General features: G+C 44.2%; 1 protein-coding gene across 1 annotated transcript in view; it reads left to right on the plus strand.

Annotated features, from left to right (window-relative positions):
- SNX6 (sorting nexin 6) overlaps positions 1-17,238 on the plus strand; it is a 68,053-nt gene that overhangs the window by 19,516 nt on the left and 31,299 nt on the right. The window contains exons 4-7 of the mRNA XM_023227268.2: positions 1,169-1,279; positions 5,448-5,569; positions 7,709-7,832; positions 13,515-13,610. Of these exons, the coding sequence (XP_023083036.1) occupies positions 1,169-1,279; positions 5,448-5,569; positions 7,709-7,832; positions 13,515-13,610 (453 nt within the window). The remainder of the gene's footprint in view (positions 1-1,168; positions 1,280-5,447; positions 5,570-7,708; positions 7,833-13,514; positions 13,611-17,238) is intronic.

The raw sequence follows: 17,238 nt of genomic DNA on the forward strand, positions 1-17,238 counted from the left end.
TGTGATCCTGGCTCACTCACTGCAACCTCCGCCTCCTGGGTTCAAGCAATTCTGCTGTCTCAGCCTCCCAAGTAGCTGGGACTACAGGCACAAGCCACCACGCCTGGCTAATTTTTGTTGTTTTTTTTTTTTTGAGACAGAGTCTCGCTCTGTGGCCCGGGTTGGAGTGCAGTGGCCGGATCTCAGCTCACTGCAAGCTCCGCCTCCCGGGTTCATGCCATTCTCCTGCCTCAGCCTCCCGAGTAGCTGGGACTACAGACGCCCGCCACCTGGCCCGGCTAGTTTTTTGTATTTTTTAGTAGAGACGGGGTTTCACCATGTTAGCCAGGATGGTCTGGATCTCCTGACCTCGTGATCCGCCCGTCTCGGCCTCCCAAAGTGCTGGGATTACAGGCTTGAGCCACCGCGCCCGGCAATTTTTGTATTTTTAGTGGAGATGGGGTTTCACCATATTGGTCAAGGTGGTCTCGAACTCCTGACCTCAGGTGATCCACCCACCTTGGCCTCCCAAAGTGCTAGGATTACAGGCATGAGCCACCGTGGCCAGGCACAAATTATTATTGTTATTAGATTTCAGTTCTTGAGTGCATTTTCAGATTGCAGATTTCTTTCCTTTGTTCGAATAGGTGAGTTTGATATACATTAGTAACATAACTTTTAAGTAACTATAGCAGTACAATATAGTAAGAGTCTGTCAACTTACTTTCCCAACAATCCGAAGATAATTTTGTCCAGATATCTCAGGTTTTATGATAGACTTTAAAGGGCACTGATGGTCTTGAAATAAGATGAATTTTTTTAAATGATAGAAAATATTTATTAAAAAGTTTTTAAGGCCAGACACAGTGGCTCGTACCTATAATCCCAGCACTTTGGGAGGCCGAGGCAGGATGATCGCTTGAGTCCAAGAGTTCAAGACCAGCCTGGGCATCTTAGTGAGACCTCATCTTTGCAAAAAATAAAATTAGCCAGGTGTGGTGGTTTGTACCTGTAGTCCCAGCTACTCTGGAGACTGAGGTGGGAGGATTGCTTGAGCCTGGGAGGTTGAGGCTGCAGTGAGCCGAGATTATTCCACTGCACTCCAGCCTGGTGGCAGAGCAAGACGTAGTTTCAAAAAACTTTTTAGTGTAAATTTGATTTTTATTCAAGAAAATCTCTATCTTTACAGAGTTCACTGCCAAATTTTAAACAAAACGAGTTTTCAGTTGTTCGGCAACATGAGGAATTTATCTGGCTTCATGATTCCTTTGTTGAAAATGAAGACTATGCAGGTTATATCGTAAGTATTGAGACTCCATTTTAATTCCATTTTCTAGGAGATTTTAGGTACTTTATTATGTTTTGGAATATTGTTTAGCATTTTTTGTGAACTGTTTTTTTGTTTTGTTTTTGAGATTATTATTATCACTCTGTTGCCCAGGCTGGAGTGTAGTGACTCAATCTTGGCTCACTGCAGCCTCTGCCTCCCGGGTTCAAGCAATTCTCCTGCCTCAGCCTCCCAAGTAGCTGGGATTACAATCACGCACCAATACACCCAGCTAATTTTTGTATTTTTAGTAGAGACAGGGTTTTACCATGTTGGCCAGGCTGGTCTTGAACTCCTGACCTCAGATGATTCGCCCACCTCGGCCTCCCCAAGTGCTGAGATTACAGGTGTGGGCCACCGTGCCTGGCTCTGTTATGTTTTTTAGAGACAGAGTCTCACTCATGTTGCTCAGTCTGGAGTACAGTGGCGTGACCTTTATTTACTGCAACCTCTGCCTCCTGGATTCAGGCGATTCCCCTGCCTCAGTCTCCCAAGTAGCTTGGATTACAGGCACCCGCCACCATGCCCCGCTAATTTTTTTTTGTATTTTTAGTAGAGACAGGATTTCACCATGTTGGCCAGGCTGGTCTCCAACTCCTGACCTCAGGTGATTCTTCCTGCCTCGGCCTCCCAAAGTTCTGGGATTACAGGTATGAGCTGCCACACCCAGCCTGATATGTTTTTTTAAATTGTCAGTTATGAAACATGTTTGGTTACCACCTTTATCCTGAAATGTTTTCTTAGGGGATGTGGGGTATGTTACATTCCCTCACTTAAACTTAATTTCTTACAGTTTGTTAGAATTGAAATGGGCTTGTCCTAGGGACTAAGGATATGTTACAAACCATACTGGTTTTAAAACCATGGTTGGGGCTGGGCGTAGTGGCTCATGCCTGTAATCCCAGCACTTTGGGAGGCTGAGGTGGGTGGATCACAAGGTCAGGAGTTCAAGACCAGCCTGGCCAAGATGGTGAAACCTTGTCTCTACTAAAAATATTTTTAAAAATTACCTGGGCATTGTGGCAGGTGCTGTAATCCCAGATAATCGGGAGGCTGAGGCAGAATTACTTGAACCTGGGAGGCAGAGGTTGCAGTGAGTCAAGATCCCACCACTGCACTCCAGCCTGTGACAGAGCGAGCTGCCGTCTCAAAAAAAAAAAGAAAGAAAGAAAGAAAGAAAAAACCATAGTTGGACAGATACTTAAGAGTTGGAAGTCTCGGCTGGCCATGGTGGCTCACACCTGTAATCCCAGCACTTTGGGAGGCCAAGGCAGGCAGATCACCTGAGGTTGGGAGTTTGAGACCAGCCTGACCAACATGGAGAAACCCCCATCTCTACTAAAAATACAAAATTAGCCAGGCGTGGTGGCACATGCCTGTAATCCCAGCTACTCAGGAGACCGAGGCAGGAGAATTGCTTGAACTCAGGAGGCGGAGGTTGCGGTGAGCCAAGATCACGCCATTGCGCTCCAGGCTGGGCAACAAGGCACGGTGGCTCACGCTTGTAATCCCAGCACTTTAGGAGCCTGAGGTGGGTGAATCACCTGAGGCCAGGAGTTTAAGACCAGCCTGGCCAACATGGCGAAACCCTGTCTCTACCAAAAATACAAAAATTAGCTGGGTGTGGTGTTGTGCACTTATAATCCCAGCTACTCCAGCCTGGACGACAAAGCAAACCTCCGGCTCCAAAAAAAAAAAAAAAAGTTATCTACTTTTTTTTTTTTTTTTGGAAACATGGTCTTCCTCTGTCACCCAGGCTGGAGTGCAGTGGTGCGGTTTTGGCTCATTGCAACCTCCGACTCCCCAGTTTAAGTAATTCTCATGCGTAAACCTCCTGAGTCACTGGGATTATAGGCGCCTGCCACCAGGCCCAGCTAATTTTTGTATTTTTGTCAGAGACAGGATTTTGTCATGTTGGCCAGGCTGGTCTTGAACTCCTGACCTCAGGTGATCCTCCCACCTCATCTCACAAAATGCTGGGATTACAGGCATGAGCTGCCACACTCAGCCTCAGGTTATCTAATCTTAATATGTACCAGATGTGGCCAGTCATGTTTTCTCATGCCTGTTTATCCCAGTAGTTTGGTAGGCCAAGATAGGCAGATTGCTCTAGCGCAGTAGCTCAAGACCAGCCTGGGCAACATGTTGAAACCCTGTCTCTACCAAAAAAAAAATTGATAATAATAAAATAAATATGTACCAGATGTTATAGTAAAGAATAGATGGTTATTGTGGTCTCAGCTGTTAACCATATTCAGATTTCTTTTTTTTTGAGACGGAGTCTCACTCTGTCGCCCAGGCTGGAGTGCAGTGGCCGGATCTCAGCTCACTGCAAGCTCCGCCTCCCGGGTTTACGCCATTCTCCTGCCTCAGCCTCCCGAGTAGCTGGGACTACAGGCGCCCGCCACTTCACCCGGCTAGTGTTTTTTTTTGTATTTTTTAGTACAGACGGGGTTTCACCGTGTTAGCCAGGATGGTCTCGATCTCCTGACCTAGTGATCCGCCTGTCTCGGCCTCCCAAAGTGCTGGGATTACAGGCTTGAGCCACCGCGCCTGGCCTGGATTTCTAAAATTTTTTTTTTTTTTAATCATCGTGACCTGATTTCATCTCCATCCTTGTAGCTTCCACTCCTTTTCAGTAATTTGTTTTCTTTTTCTTTTTTTTTTTTTTTTTTTTTGAGACGGAGTCTTGCTCTGTCGCCCGGGCTGGCGTGCAGTGGCCAGATCTCAGCTCACTGCAAGCTCCGCCTCCGGGGTTCACGCCATTCTCCTGCCTCAGCCTCCCAAGTAGCTGGGACTACAGGCACCCGCCACCTCGCCCGGCTAGTTTTTTTGTACTTTTTTTTTTTAGTAGAGACAGGGTTTCACCGGGTAAGCCAGTATGGTATCGATCTCCTGACCTCGTGATCGGCCCATCTCGGCCTCCCAGAGTGCTGAGATTACAGGCTTGAGCCCGGCCCTTTTATTTTTAAAACAGTTCTTTCTTTCTGGTACACTCCTCCAATCCAGGACCCGTTTTAACATCCCTGCTGCATTGTAATGTATTCATTAATTTAAAAATTTTTAATTAGTATTAATTTTAAAAAACACAACAGCATGAAGCTATTAGGAGTTCATTAATTTTTAAAATGCATTTTTGTTGGCCGGGCGTGGTGGCTCACGCCTGTAATCCCAGCACTTTGGGAAGCCGAGACAGGGAGATCATGAGGTCAGGAGATCGAGACCATCCTGGCTAACATGGTGAAACCCCGTCTCTACTAAAAATACAAAAAGAAATTAGCCAGGCATGCTGGCAGGAGCTTGTACTCCCAGCTACTTGGGAGGCTGAGGCAGGAGAATGGCGTGAACCCGGGAGGCAGAGCTTGCAGTAAGCCGAGATTGTACCACTGCACTCCAGACTGGGTGACAGAGCGAGACTCCATCTCAAAAAAAAAAAAAAAATACATTTTTGTTTAATCATACCATTTATATACTTTTGGAAAGCGATATGCGTATTTGTTACACTTATTCAGTCTGTGGTCAGAGCTTAGTACACACATGAATTTGAGGATTCCAGGTTGCTGTAGGAGTCTGCAGATTGAAATTTATTTAGAATTGCTGTTCTAATAGCAGAAAGTAGTTGTATCTATGCTGTATTTCTTCTTTAGTGTACAGGACTTCAGAACTCTTTTTTTTGTTTGTTTTTTGAGACGGAGTCTTGCTTTGTTGCCAGGCTGGAGCACAGTAGCACCATCTCAGCTCACTGCAACCTCTGCATCCCTGGTTCAAGCAATTCTCCTGCCTCAGCCTCCCAAGTCGCTGGGACTACAGGCATGCACCACCACACCCAGCTAATTTTTGTATTTTTAGTAGAGACAGTGTTTCACCGTGTTGGCCAGGATGGTCTCAATCTCTTGACCTCATGATCCACTTGCCTCAGCCTCCCAAAGTGCTGGGATTACAGGCATGAGCCATTGTGCTTGGTCAAAACTCTTAATTTCTACAACTAGTCAAGTTCTCCAGTCTGAATTTGGGTGTTCCTGGTGTTCAGCTCATTCTGGATACCCTTAGCTTTCCCAGACGCAGTCTTTTATGGTGGCAGTAGTACAGTGCTTCAAGAAATGAAAATTTCCTTAAAATTAGTGATTTGGTCCTGTTACAGATTCCACCAGCACCACCAAGACCTGACTTTGATGCTTCAAGGGAAAAACTACAGAAGCTTGGTGAAGGAGAAGGGTCGATGACGAAGGAGGAATTCACAAAGATGAAACAGGAACTGGAAGCGTATGTGATTTTTTTTTTTTTTTTTTTGGGTCGTTGTTGCCTTTGTTAATTGTGCTTGCCTTTTTTGCTGTTTTCTGATATCCCATCATTTTAATTGTTTCACCATGGAGACCCTTTCTGGAAGATGCAGGTTTAAGTCATACAACCAGTATTAATGATCATGATCAGAGCCTACAGGAAAATTATAGAATAATTGTCTCCACTGTAAAATTATTTAAATTCATATTTGAAATAGACCCTGAAAGTTGAAAATGGAAGATCCAAAAGCTTATTTTAAAAAAGTAAAAGGTCCAATCTCTTTTTGGACTTAGGGGAAAAAGAAATAGAGAACATGACTTTTTAAAGCAGAATAGACATTGTTTTGTTTTTTTTCTATTTACAAAGCCTTAGTCACTACCAACCTAGTTCTCTTTTTTCAATGTGGACATATTGCCATAATTCTCAAAAGAGAATGTACTGAGCAACTACATATATTCTGTTTTCTTAAAAATGCATGTATATGCAATGCGAATTATCACAATTTTGTCAAGAATCTAATACATTTCTAGTATATATGAAACTAATACAGTCATTTCATGAAAAACAGTTTTTAACTATTCTCTAGTTACTTTGCTTCTATATTCTTTTCCCTTTGGACAGAAGCCACAGGCAGAGAAAGGAAGAAAGGGAAATTATGTACAGGTTGAGTATCACTTGCACACAATGCCTGGGAGTACATTTTGGATTTTAATTTTTGTGTTTTTTTGGACTGTTTCCTTTATATTTACTGGTTGAGCATCCCTAATCTGAAATCTGAAATGTTCTGATGAATATTTCCTTTGAGCGTCATGTCTTTGTTTAAAACTTTTCAGATTTTGAAGTATTTTGGATTTCAGATTTCGGGGTATATTTTCAGATTTTCAGCCTATATTTCATTTTTAGTGTATTTACTAAACATACAGAATCTTTCCCCTTTTATTAAACATTTGGAGTAATTTTGGATTTGCTGGATGTGTTTCTCTATTTTGAGAGTTGTACAAGGAAATAATTTTCCTTAGTTATCACCTCTGTCACTTTTTTGGGTCATTTTTCCCTTTCATACATTTCCTCTCTTCTTCTTCCATTAGTTTCAGTTATCAGTTATATATTGACACTGCTACTAGACTCCTCTTCAGGATGCTAAACTCTTGAAAAGATAAATCAGCAAAGCAGGTCTTGGATGCAAGCAGTGGTCTGATAGCAGACAGATATATATTCAAAGTTTGTAAGACTGAAAACTGGAAATGAGCAGAGCACATTAATATAGAAGAATCTGTGATTTTCCAGTGGCCCTGATCATGATTCTTTTGTGGTCTGGTTAGGGGTTGGATAACAGAGAACCTTGGGTTTATTCTACTGCTACCTCCATCCTCTGCATCCTTCTTTTTTGTCTTCACTGAATGACTACCCTCACAGAGATCAAACTTCTCCCAACATTGGTCCTGCTGGTTTGCTGGTTTGCTGGTATGTAAAACTTATCCTTCTTGCACGTAGTTGAAGCAAGAATATCAGGCCTTTTCCTTGAATTTTTTTTTTTTCCCCCCAAACTGACATGTATTACTTTGTGGTCTCTGAGATTCACTGCTGGTATTAAAATATTTTAAACACATTTCATTGGTGTAATGGCAAAAAAATCAGTTTCTTCGTAGTGTGTTTCTTGTGTGTTTAGGTAATTAGATGAAAATAATTATTAACGTTGAAAATATGCTCACTGAGGTTTTTGGGTTTTAATTTATTTTGTACTAAGTTGTTTAAAAGCAGTAATTGGATATTGAATCATTAAGATTCTATCAAATAATTTGTAGCATACTTTCTCTAGAGCTGAGAACAAGCAGCCCTATAGTTAACTTTAACATCAACTCTCGTAGTAAGAAAAATTTGTAAAACTTAAAAATATTAATCAGATATAAATATTATTAACTGGCATGAAATCTTTTTCAAAGCTGGGTTTTATGTATTTCATTAACAGTTCAACTAAAACCCTTGTTTACATGAATTATATCTTTGTATCTCTAATTTTGCATTTGGAATAATCCAAAGAATATTTTCTGAAAAAAATTGTTGCAGGTGACTTTTTAGTTGATGGAGTTTTTTACCTTTAATAATCTGTATTGTTTCTAGTGAATATTTGGCAATATTCAAGAAGACAGTTGCGATGCATGAAGTGTTCCTGTGTCGTGTGGCAGCACATCCTATTTTGAGAAAAGATTTAAATTTCCATGTCTTCTTGGAATATAATCAAGATGTGAGTATCAAATTGATTGGTGGTCAAGTTTTCTTTTTTTTTTTTTTGAGATGGAGTCTCTCTCTGTTTCCCAGGCTAGAGTGAAGTGACATGATCTTGACTCACTGCAAGCTCCACCTCCCAGGTTCACACCATTCTCCTGTCTCAGCCTCCCTAGTAGCTGGGAGTACAGGCGCCCGCCACCACGCCCGGCTAATTTTTTCTATTTTTTAGTAGAGACGGGATTTCACCGTGTCAGTCAGGATGGTCTCGATCTCCTGACCTTGTGATCCGCCCACCTTGGCCTCCCAAAGTTCTGGGATTACAGGCGTGAGCCACCACGCCTGGCCCAAGTTTTGTTTTTAAAGAGTCATTGGAAAAGGCAAGAATAGTTAGAAAAGGCTCAAGGCCTTTTTTTAGAATGTTTGTATTTTTCTCTTTTTTTTTTTTTGAGACAGAGTCTTGCTCTGTCATCCAGGCTGAAGTGCTGTGGCACAATCTCTGCTCACTGCGACATCCTCCTCCCAGGTTCAAATGAATCTCGTGCCTCAGTTTCCCAAGACTACACGCCCATAGTCCCAGCTAATTTTTTTTTTTTTTTTTTGAGATGGAATTTCGCTCATGTTTCCCAGGCTGGAATGCAATGGTGCAATCTCGGCTTACCACAGCTTCTGCCTCCTGGGTTCAAGCGATTCTTCTGCCTCAGACTCCCAAGTAGCTGGGATTACAGGAATGCGCCACCATGCCAAGATGATTTTTGTATTTTTAGTAGAGACAGGGTTTCTCCATGTTGGTCAGGCTGGTCTTGAACTCCTGACCTCAGGTGATTCACCCACCTCAGCCTCCCAAAGTGCTGGGATTACAGGTGTAAGCCACTGCGCCCAGCCTAATTTTTGTATTTTTAGTAGAGACGGAGTTTCACCATGTTGGCCAGGCTGGTCTTGAACTCCTGACCTGAGGTGATCCACCCGCCTCAGCCTCCCAAAGTGCTGGGATTATAGGCGTGAGCCGCGCCTGGCCTGTTTGTATTTTTCAAGTTAAGTGACACTTTTTCAGTAGTAATGCAGTTATTTCAGTAGAACTTGAGTAGATTAATTGACAGAATGATAGTTACGCATGTTACTAGCCAGGCATGGTGTCTCATGCCTGTAATCCCAGCACTTTGGGAGGCCGACCCAGGCAGATCACCTGAGGTCAGGAGTTCGAGACCAGCCTGGCCAACATGATGAAACCCCATCTCTACTAAAAATACAAAAATTATCTGGGCATGGTGGTGGGTGCCTGTACCAGCTACTCGGGAGGCTAAGACAGGAGAATCACTTGAACCCAGGAGGCAGAGGTTGCAGAGAGCCGAGATTGTGCCATTGCACTCTCCAGCCTGGGGGACAAAAATGAAATTCTTATCTCAAAAACTAACAATAAAAAATTAAAAAAATCGTGTCATTGGCTGGGCGCAGTGATGCCTGTAATCCCAGCACTTTGGGAGGCCGAGGCAGGTGGATCACAAGGTCAGCAGATCGAGGCCTGGCTAACATGGTGAAACCCCGTCTCTACTAAAAACACAAAAAAAATTAGCCGGGCGTGGTGGTAGGCGTCTGTAGTCCCAGCTACTCAGGAGGCTGAGGCAGAATGGTGTGAACCCGGGAGGCAGAGCTTGCAGTGAGCCGAGATCACGCCATTGCACTCCAGCCTGGGCAACAGAGAGAGACTCTTTCTCAAAATAAATAAATAAATAAATAAATCGTGTTACTTCAAGGGACACTGGTGTTTTTTTTGTAATCCTTAATTGCAAATCTCTTGAGAAGTAGGGGTGAGGCACAGTGGCTCAGCCTATAATTCCAGCACTTTGGGAGGCTGAGGCGGGCGGATCACGAGGTCAGGAGGTTGAGACCAGCCTGGCCAATATGGTGAAACCCCGTCTCTACTTAAAATACAAAAATTACCTGGGCTTGGTGGCTATGTGCCTGTTGTCCCAGCTACTCGGGAGGCTGAGGTAGAATTGCTTGAACCTGGGAGGCGGAGTTTGCAGTGAGCCAAGGTTGCGCCACTGCATTCCAGCCTGAGTGACAAAGCAAGAGTCCGTCTCAAAAAAAAAAAACAACAAAAACAAAAGAAATAGAGTTATCACATTGACTAATATTCTTAAATTTGAGTTTGGAGTCTTCTGAAGCCTTGTAGAGAATTCTGAGGGAGGTGATTGAGCTAAAGAATTCCAGATTTGGGTAAATCATTGACTCTGAATCTGTTTAACTAACCGTTGGTGCTGATCAGTTGTTATTTTTCCCTTCCCTGCCTACTAAAAACTTTTTTTTTTTTTTTTTTTTTTTTTTGAGATGGAATCTCTCTGTCGCCCAGGCTGGAGTGCAGTGGCATGATCTCGGCTCACTACAACCTCCGCCTCCCAGGTTCAAGCGATTCCTCTGCCTCTCCCGAGTAGCCACCATACCCAACTAAATTTGTATTTTAGTAGAGACAGGGTTTTGCCATGTTGATCAGGCTGGTCTTGAACTCCTGACCTCAGGTGACCCACCTGCATCGGCCTCCCAAAGTGCGGGGATTACAGGTGTGAGCCACCGCACCAGGCCAGGGTGGTTGCGCTTTAAAGATTTCTTCGTTCATAGTGCTGGCAAAACATTTTTTACTGAATGACTGATACAAATCTTGGAACCTATGTTTGGATGACAAGATTAATAAATAATTTTTGCAGAAAATAAATGTAGCATAGTGCTCATGTACTTACAGGTTAACCTCAAGATCAAAGAATTTGGGCCAGGTGTGGTAAGTCACACCTTTAAACCCAGTACTTTAGGAGGCCGAGGCAGGAGGAATGCTTGAGCTGAGGAGTTCGAGACCAGCCTGGGCAACATAGTATGACCCTGTCTGTTTAAAAAAAGAAAAGAAGAGAGAAAAAAGCCAGGTGTGGTGGCTCATTCCTGTAATCCCAACACTTTGGCAGGCTGAGGCAAGGCATTCACTTGAGGCCAGGAGTTCAAGACCAGCCTGGGCAACATGGTGAAACCCCCATCTCTACTAAAAACACAAACATTAGCTGGGCGTGGTGGCGCTCGCCTGTAATCCCAGCTACTTGGGAGGCTGAGACATGAGAATCACTTGTATATGGGAGGTGGAGGTTGCAGTGAGCTGAGATTGTGCAACAGCAATGGTGACAGAGAGGTTCTGTCTCAAAAGAGAAAAAAAAGAAAAGAAGCTAAAGTTTGTGAGTAAGGATGAGATGCTCAAAATTTGATTTGGGAAAGCTGTCCCAGGCAATAGAATGGATTGGAATAAGATGAGAATTATTAACTAATAGATCACTCTAGGAAAGAGATGATGAAGACTTTACTAGGAGAATAGGAGTGGAAAGGGACAGTTTTCAGTCATTTGCTGGTAGAATTTGAGCTATGAGGAAAAGGAAGAAGTTGTAGAAATTTCAAGATTTAAATGAGAAGTATGGAATTTTAAGGAACATGTTGGAGTCAGACTGTTCGGATGAAGGGGCCACAATTCAAAGAGGGAAGATAGAAATTTTGGAGTTTAGATTTTTTTTTTCTTTTTTCTTTGTTTTTGAGATGGAGTCTTGCTCTGTTGCCCAGGCTGGAGTGTGGTGGTACGATCTCAGCTCAGTACAACCTCTGCCTCCCAGGTTCAAGTGATTCTCCAGCCTCAGCCTCCCAAGTAGCTGGGATTACAGGCACGTTTCACCATGCCTGGCTAATTTTTTGTTGTTGTTGTTGTTGAGATGGAGTTTCGCTCTTGTTGCCCAGGCTGGAATGCAATGGTGCGATCTCAGCTCATGGCAACCTCTGCCTCCTGGGTTCAAAAGATTCTCTTGCCTCAGTCTCCCTAGTAGCTGGGATTATAAGCAGATACCACGACGCCCAGCTAATTTTAGTATTTTTAGTAGAGATGGGGTTTCACCATGTTGGTCAAGGCTAGTTTCAAACTCCTGACCTCAGGTGATCCACCGGCCTTGGCCTCTCAAAGGGCTGGGATTACAGGCGTGAGCCACTGCGCCCAGCCCAGAGATTAAATTATAATGAGCACTGTGTTAGAGTCATCTAATGTGAGGTTACAGTCACAGTCTCCATGTAAGGAAATTATGTGGGCAATTGGATATAACATGTCAGGTTAAGGAACGAGCTTATGGGTAGTATTCTAGTCTGTTTGGCTGCTATAGCAAAATACCTTAGACTGGCTAATTTATAAACAACAGAATTTATCATTTACAGTTCTGGAGAATGGGAAGTCCAAGATCAGGGTGCTGGCAGATTGCGTGTCTGGTGAGGGCGCTGTGCTTCATAGGTGGCACCTTTTTGTTGTGTTCTCACGTGGCATAAGGAAGGGGCAAGAGGATAACATTCCCTCAGCCTCTTTTATAAGGACTAATCCCATTTATGAAGGCTCCACCCTCATGACCTAATCACTTCTCAAAAGCCCCACCTATTTTTAAGAGATGGAGTCTTGCTGTATTGCCCAGGCTGAAATGTAATGGCTATTCACAGGTGCAGTTATAGCACATTGCAGCCTCAAACTCCTGGCATCAAATGATCCTCCCACCTCAGCCTCCCAAGTAGCTGGGACTCCAGGCACGAGCCACTGCACCTGGCTCAGACCCACCTCTTCTTAATTATCATTACCTTGGGAGTTAAGCTTCAAGATACGGGCCAGTCGTGGTGATGCATGCCTGTAATCCCAGCACTTTGGGAGGCCGAGGTGTTTGGATCACCTGAGGTCAGGAGTTCAGGACCACTCTGGCCAACACAGTGAAATCCTGTTTCTACTAAAAATAGTCGAGCATGATGGTACATGCCTCTGGTCCCAGCTCCTTGGGAGGCTGAGGCAGGAGAATAGCTTGAACCCAGGAGGCAGAGGTTGCAGTGAGCCTAGATCACGCCACTGTACTTCAGCCTAGATGACAGAGGGAGACAGTGTCTCAAAAAAATTTTTTTTCAGCATGTGAATTTTAGGGGGACACATACGTTCAGACCATAGCAGGTAGTGATAGACAGTTGTGAGTCATTTACATAAAGGTGGGCATTGAAGCAATGGAAGTACACGGGAATTAGATGGGTTGCTGCTTTGTGGAGCACCCTGATGCAACAAGTGCTAGGAGTCAAAGAGTTAGCTGCTGCTTGTTGGTTTTGCCCTTGGACAACCATTCATGTTGTTCAAAGTCATCTTTTTTGTGTCCCCTGTGCTATAAATTGCTGACCCCAAAAGCCAGACAAGAGACACTTGGATGAGTGCAGAGTTCCAAATGTATAGGATATGTATTCAGAGTTATTGAGGAATCGTACAGTAGTATATTGTGCCCCAATAAATTTTACATGTTTAAAGGAATTCCCGGGCCAAAATTTTAATTGTGTATTAAAATTTTATATAGCAGTGTTTGACAAAATATGGTGAGAGGGCTGCTTGCAACAGAATTATCAAATATGCTCATAAAATGTGAAATATCTAGGCCTTCTTGTTGACCAACTGAACCTGAATCTTTGAGAGTGAGTCCTGAATATCTGTATTATTACCAAACTCCTTTTTATGCCCTAAAATTTGAAAATCATTGATGTACATGATGAAATTGCCACTTACATATTAAGATTAAAAACTAGGATCCTTTTGAGATTGCTATTTAAATATCAAAGAAAAAGGAGGCACTGCTTTCCTTTTGTAACCTTAAAAAATGTTAAATTACCTTTCTTTCAGTTGAGTGTGCGAGGAAAAAATAAAAAAGAGAAACTTGAAGATTTCTTTAAAAACATGGTTAAATCAGCAGATGGAGTAATCGTTTCAGGAGTAAAGGTAAGATTTTACTTGATTAACTGTGGTATTGAGACTTCTTTTAAAAGGGAGATAGATTGAGATTTCAAACGTGCAGAATTAGAGTAAAAGACATTTGTACGGTTAGTATCTTTAGTCCTAGGAACAGGAGGAATCCCCTTGACCTGGATTCCTCTCCTTAGAGCGTTCCCTTCTACAATGGATGAGAAGTCTTAAGCTAAGGGAATTTGCCCAACTGCAGCCCACACCCCTTCCCTTCACATCAAACCAGGATACAGGTTTCTAGAATCCCCTATTTCCCTTCCCAAATCCCAAGCCTTGCAGTTCCTACATGGGCAACGTCCCTGAGTTCATGCCATTCATGTGTATTCCATGAGTGGTTAAGGGGTGATCATGGGGCAGGTGGGTGGAGGGGAGGGACAGTGTGCAATTTGGAATGTCCACCCACATGCACATGAAGTCCTCCTAGATGCAGGACAGAGCTGCAGAGCGTACCAAGAGGTGCTGCCTCTGTTTTTACATTTAACGTTTAGCCTTGGAAATGTTAGGGACAGACCTAAGTTCAACTTTGGAGTTAGAAGATCTCTGTTGAGGCCGAGCACGGTGGCCCACGCCTGTAATCCCAGCACTTTGGGAGGCCAAGGTGGGTGGATCATTTGAGATCAGGAGTTCAAGACCAGCCTGGAGGTCTCGGGAGGCTGAGGAACCTAGGAGGCGGAGGTTGCGGTGAGCTGAGATTTCGCCACTGCACTCTAGCCTGGGCGACAGAATGAGACACGCTGTCCCAAAAAAAAAAAAAAAAAAGATCTCAGCTGGGACTTTGGTGTTGCTTCAAGCTATATGTCCTTGGGAAAAGTTACTTTATTTTATTTTTCTGGATCTCGGTTTTTCCATTTTCTCTCTTTTTTCTTTTTTTTCCCCAAGATAGAGTCTTGCTCTGTCGCCCAGGCTGGAGTGCAGTGGCATAATCTTGGCTCACTGCAACCTCTGCCTCCCAGGTTCAAGCAATTCTCCTGCCTCAGCCTCCTGAGTAGCTGGAATTACAGGCACCTGCCACCATGCCCGGCTAATTTTTGTATTTTTAGTGGAAACGGGGTTTCACCCTGTTGGCCAGGCTGGTCTTAAAGTCTTGACCTCGTGATCTGCCTGCCTCGGCCTCCCAAAGTGCTGGGATGTTACAGGTGTGAACCACTGTGCCCTGGCAGATTTTCCATTTTCAAAATGGGGTTAATAATACTACCCACCTTACTGACTTAATAAAAAGATTGAGATAATATTTGTGGAAAACACCTATATTTTTTTTCTTTCTTTTTTTTTCTTTTTTTTTTTGAGATGGAGTCTTGCTCTGTAGCCCGGGCTGGAGTGCAGTGGCCGGATCTCAGCTCACTGCAAGCTCCGCCTCCCGGGTTTATGCTATTCTCCTGCCTCAGCCTTCGGAGTACCTGGGACTACAGGCGCCCGCCACCTCGCCTGGCTAGTTTTTTGTATTTTTTTTTTTTTGAGACGGAGTCTCGCTCTGCCGCCCAGGCTGGAGTGCAGTGGCCGGGTCTCAGCTCACTGCAAGCTCCCCCTCCTGGGTTTACGCCATTCTCCTGCCTCAGCCTCCCAAGCAGCTGGGACTACAGGCGCCCGCCACGTCGCCCGGCTAGTTTTTTGTATTTTTTAGTAGAGACGGGGTTTCACCATGTTAGCCAGGATGGTCTCGATCTCCTGACCTCGTGATCCGCCCGTCTCGGCCTCCCAAAGTGCTGGGATTACAGGCTTGAGCCACCGCGCCCTGCTCTTTTTTTTTTTGAGACGGAGTCTCGCTCTGTCGCCCAGGCTGGAGTGCAGTGGCGCGATCTCGGCTCACTGCAAGCTCCGCCTCCTGGGTTTACGCCATTCTCCTGCTTCAGCCTCCTGAGTAGCTGAGACTACAGGCGCCCGCCACCTCACCCGGCTAGTTTTTAGTATTTTTTGTAGTAGAGATGGGGTTTCACCGTGTTAGCCAAGATGGTCTCCATCTCCTGACCTCGTGATCCGCCCGTCTCGGCCTCCCAAAGTGCTGGGATTACAGGCTTGAGCCACCGCGCCCGGCCCTTTTTTTTTTTGAGACGGAGTCTTGCTCTCTCGCCCAGGCTGTAGTGCAGTGGCATGATCTCGGCTCACTGCAAATTCCGCCTCCCAGGTTCACACCATTCCCCTGCCTCAGCCTCCTGTGTAGCTGGGACTGCAGGCGCCCGCCACCATGCCCAGCTTTTGTATTTTTAGTAGAGACAGGGTTTCACTGTGTTGGCCACGATGGTCTCGATCTCCTCACCTCGTGAGCTGCCTGCCTTGGCCTCCGAAAGTGCTGGGATTATAGGCGTGAGCCACCGCGCCCGGCCGAAAACACCTGTATTTTTCTTAATGATGTTCTAAAAATGGTACAAGAGTTGATTTATCTGAAGATTCTTAGCATTAAAATATGAGAACAATGTTTCTATTATTAAGCAAATACTAGGAAAAAAAGAATGCTGCTTTGTCATCATTGCCTGTTTTTATAGACATAATAAAATCGGTGTGTAGAGTACTATTTGATTTATACTCTGATTTTTCAGAGACAGGTCAGTGGATACTTACTTGACAGTGCATGTGCTGTGGCTGCTTTCCAATAAGGACTCAGCTTACTTCCATTTGATGCTGCTTATGCATTAATATCAACCATTTTTCTTAGCCATTAAATGTAAACCACTATGTTGATTATAATTTTGATAATTTTATTAATAGAGTAATAACATTTTTGAATGCTTATACTGTGTTGATTGGTAGCCCACATTTTCTTGTGTAATCTTCACAACAACCCTGCCAATTTTATCCACATTTTTACAATTAAGAAAACTGGCCCAGCACGGTGGCTCACGCCTGTAATCCTAGCACTTTGGGAGGCCAAGGCGGGCGGATCACCTGAGGTTGGGAGTTTGAGACCAGCCTGGCCAACATGGAGAAACCCTGTCTCTACGAAAAATACAAAGTTAGCCAGGCATGGTGGCTCATGCCTGTAATCCCAGCTACTTGGGAGGCTTCTGAGGCAGGAGAATTGCCTGAACCCCGGAGGCAGAGGTTGCAGTTAGCCAAGATTGTGCCATTGCACTCTAGCCTGGGCGAAAGATCAAGAGAGAGAGAACTGTTACATATGAATTATGAATTTTATTTTAATATTTATTTTTTATTTTATTTTGTGTTTTGAGACAGGGTCTTGCTCTGTTGCCTTAGGCTGCTGTGCAGCCCCAGTCTCGGCTCACTGCAACCTCTGCCTCCCAGGCTCAGACAATCCTCCCACTTCAGCCTCCCAAGTAGCTGGAACTATAGGTGCATGCCACCGCACCCAGCTAATTTTTGTATTTTTTGTAGAGACAATTTCTCCATGTTGCCCAGGCTGAATTCCTGGGCTCAAGTGATCTGCCTACCTCGGCCTCCCCAAAGTGCTGGGATTACAGGTGTGAGCCACTGTATCCAGCTGAATTACAGCTTTCAATGACATTTTGTCAGTACTGACTTGCTGCTTGTGTTCTGTTGATACTGGGTTCCAATTATATCCTGTCAGCTGATGCTTTTTCACTTAATTATTGGTAATATACAAGGGGGTAAAATACTATTAATTTCGTTTTTGTGCCAGGTGCAGTGGCTC

Source organism: Piliocolobus tephrosceles, chromosome 6 (genome assembly GCF_002776525.5).
Source record: "Piliocolobus tephrosceles isolate RC106 chromosome 6, ASM277652v3, whole genome shotgun sequence".
Lineage (NCBI taxonomy): Eukaryota > Metazoa > Chordata > Mammalia > Primates > Cercopithecidae > Piliocolobus > Piliocolobus tephrosceles.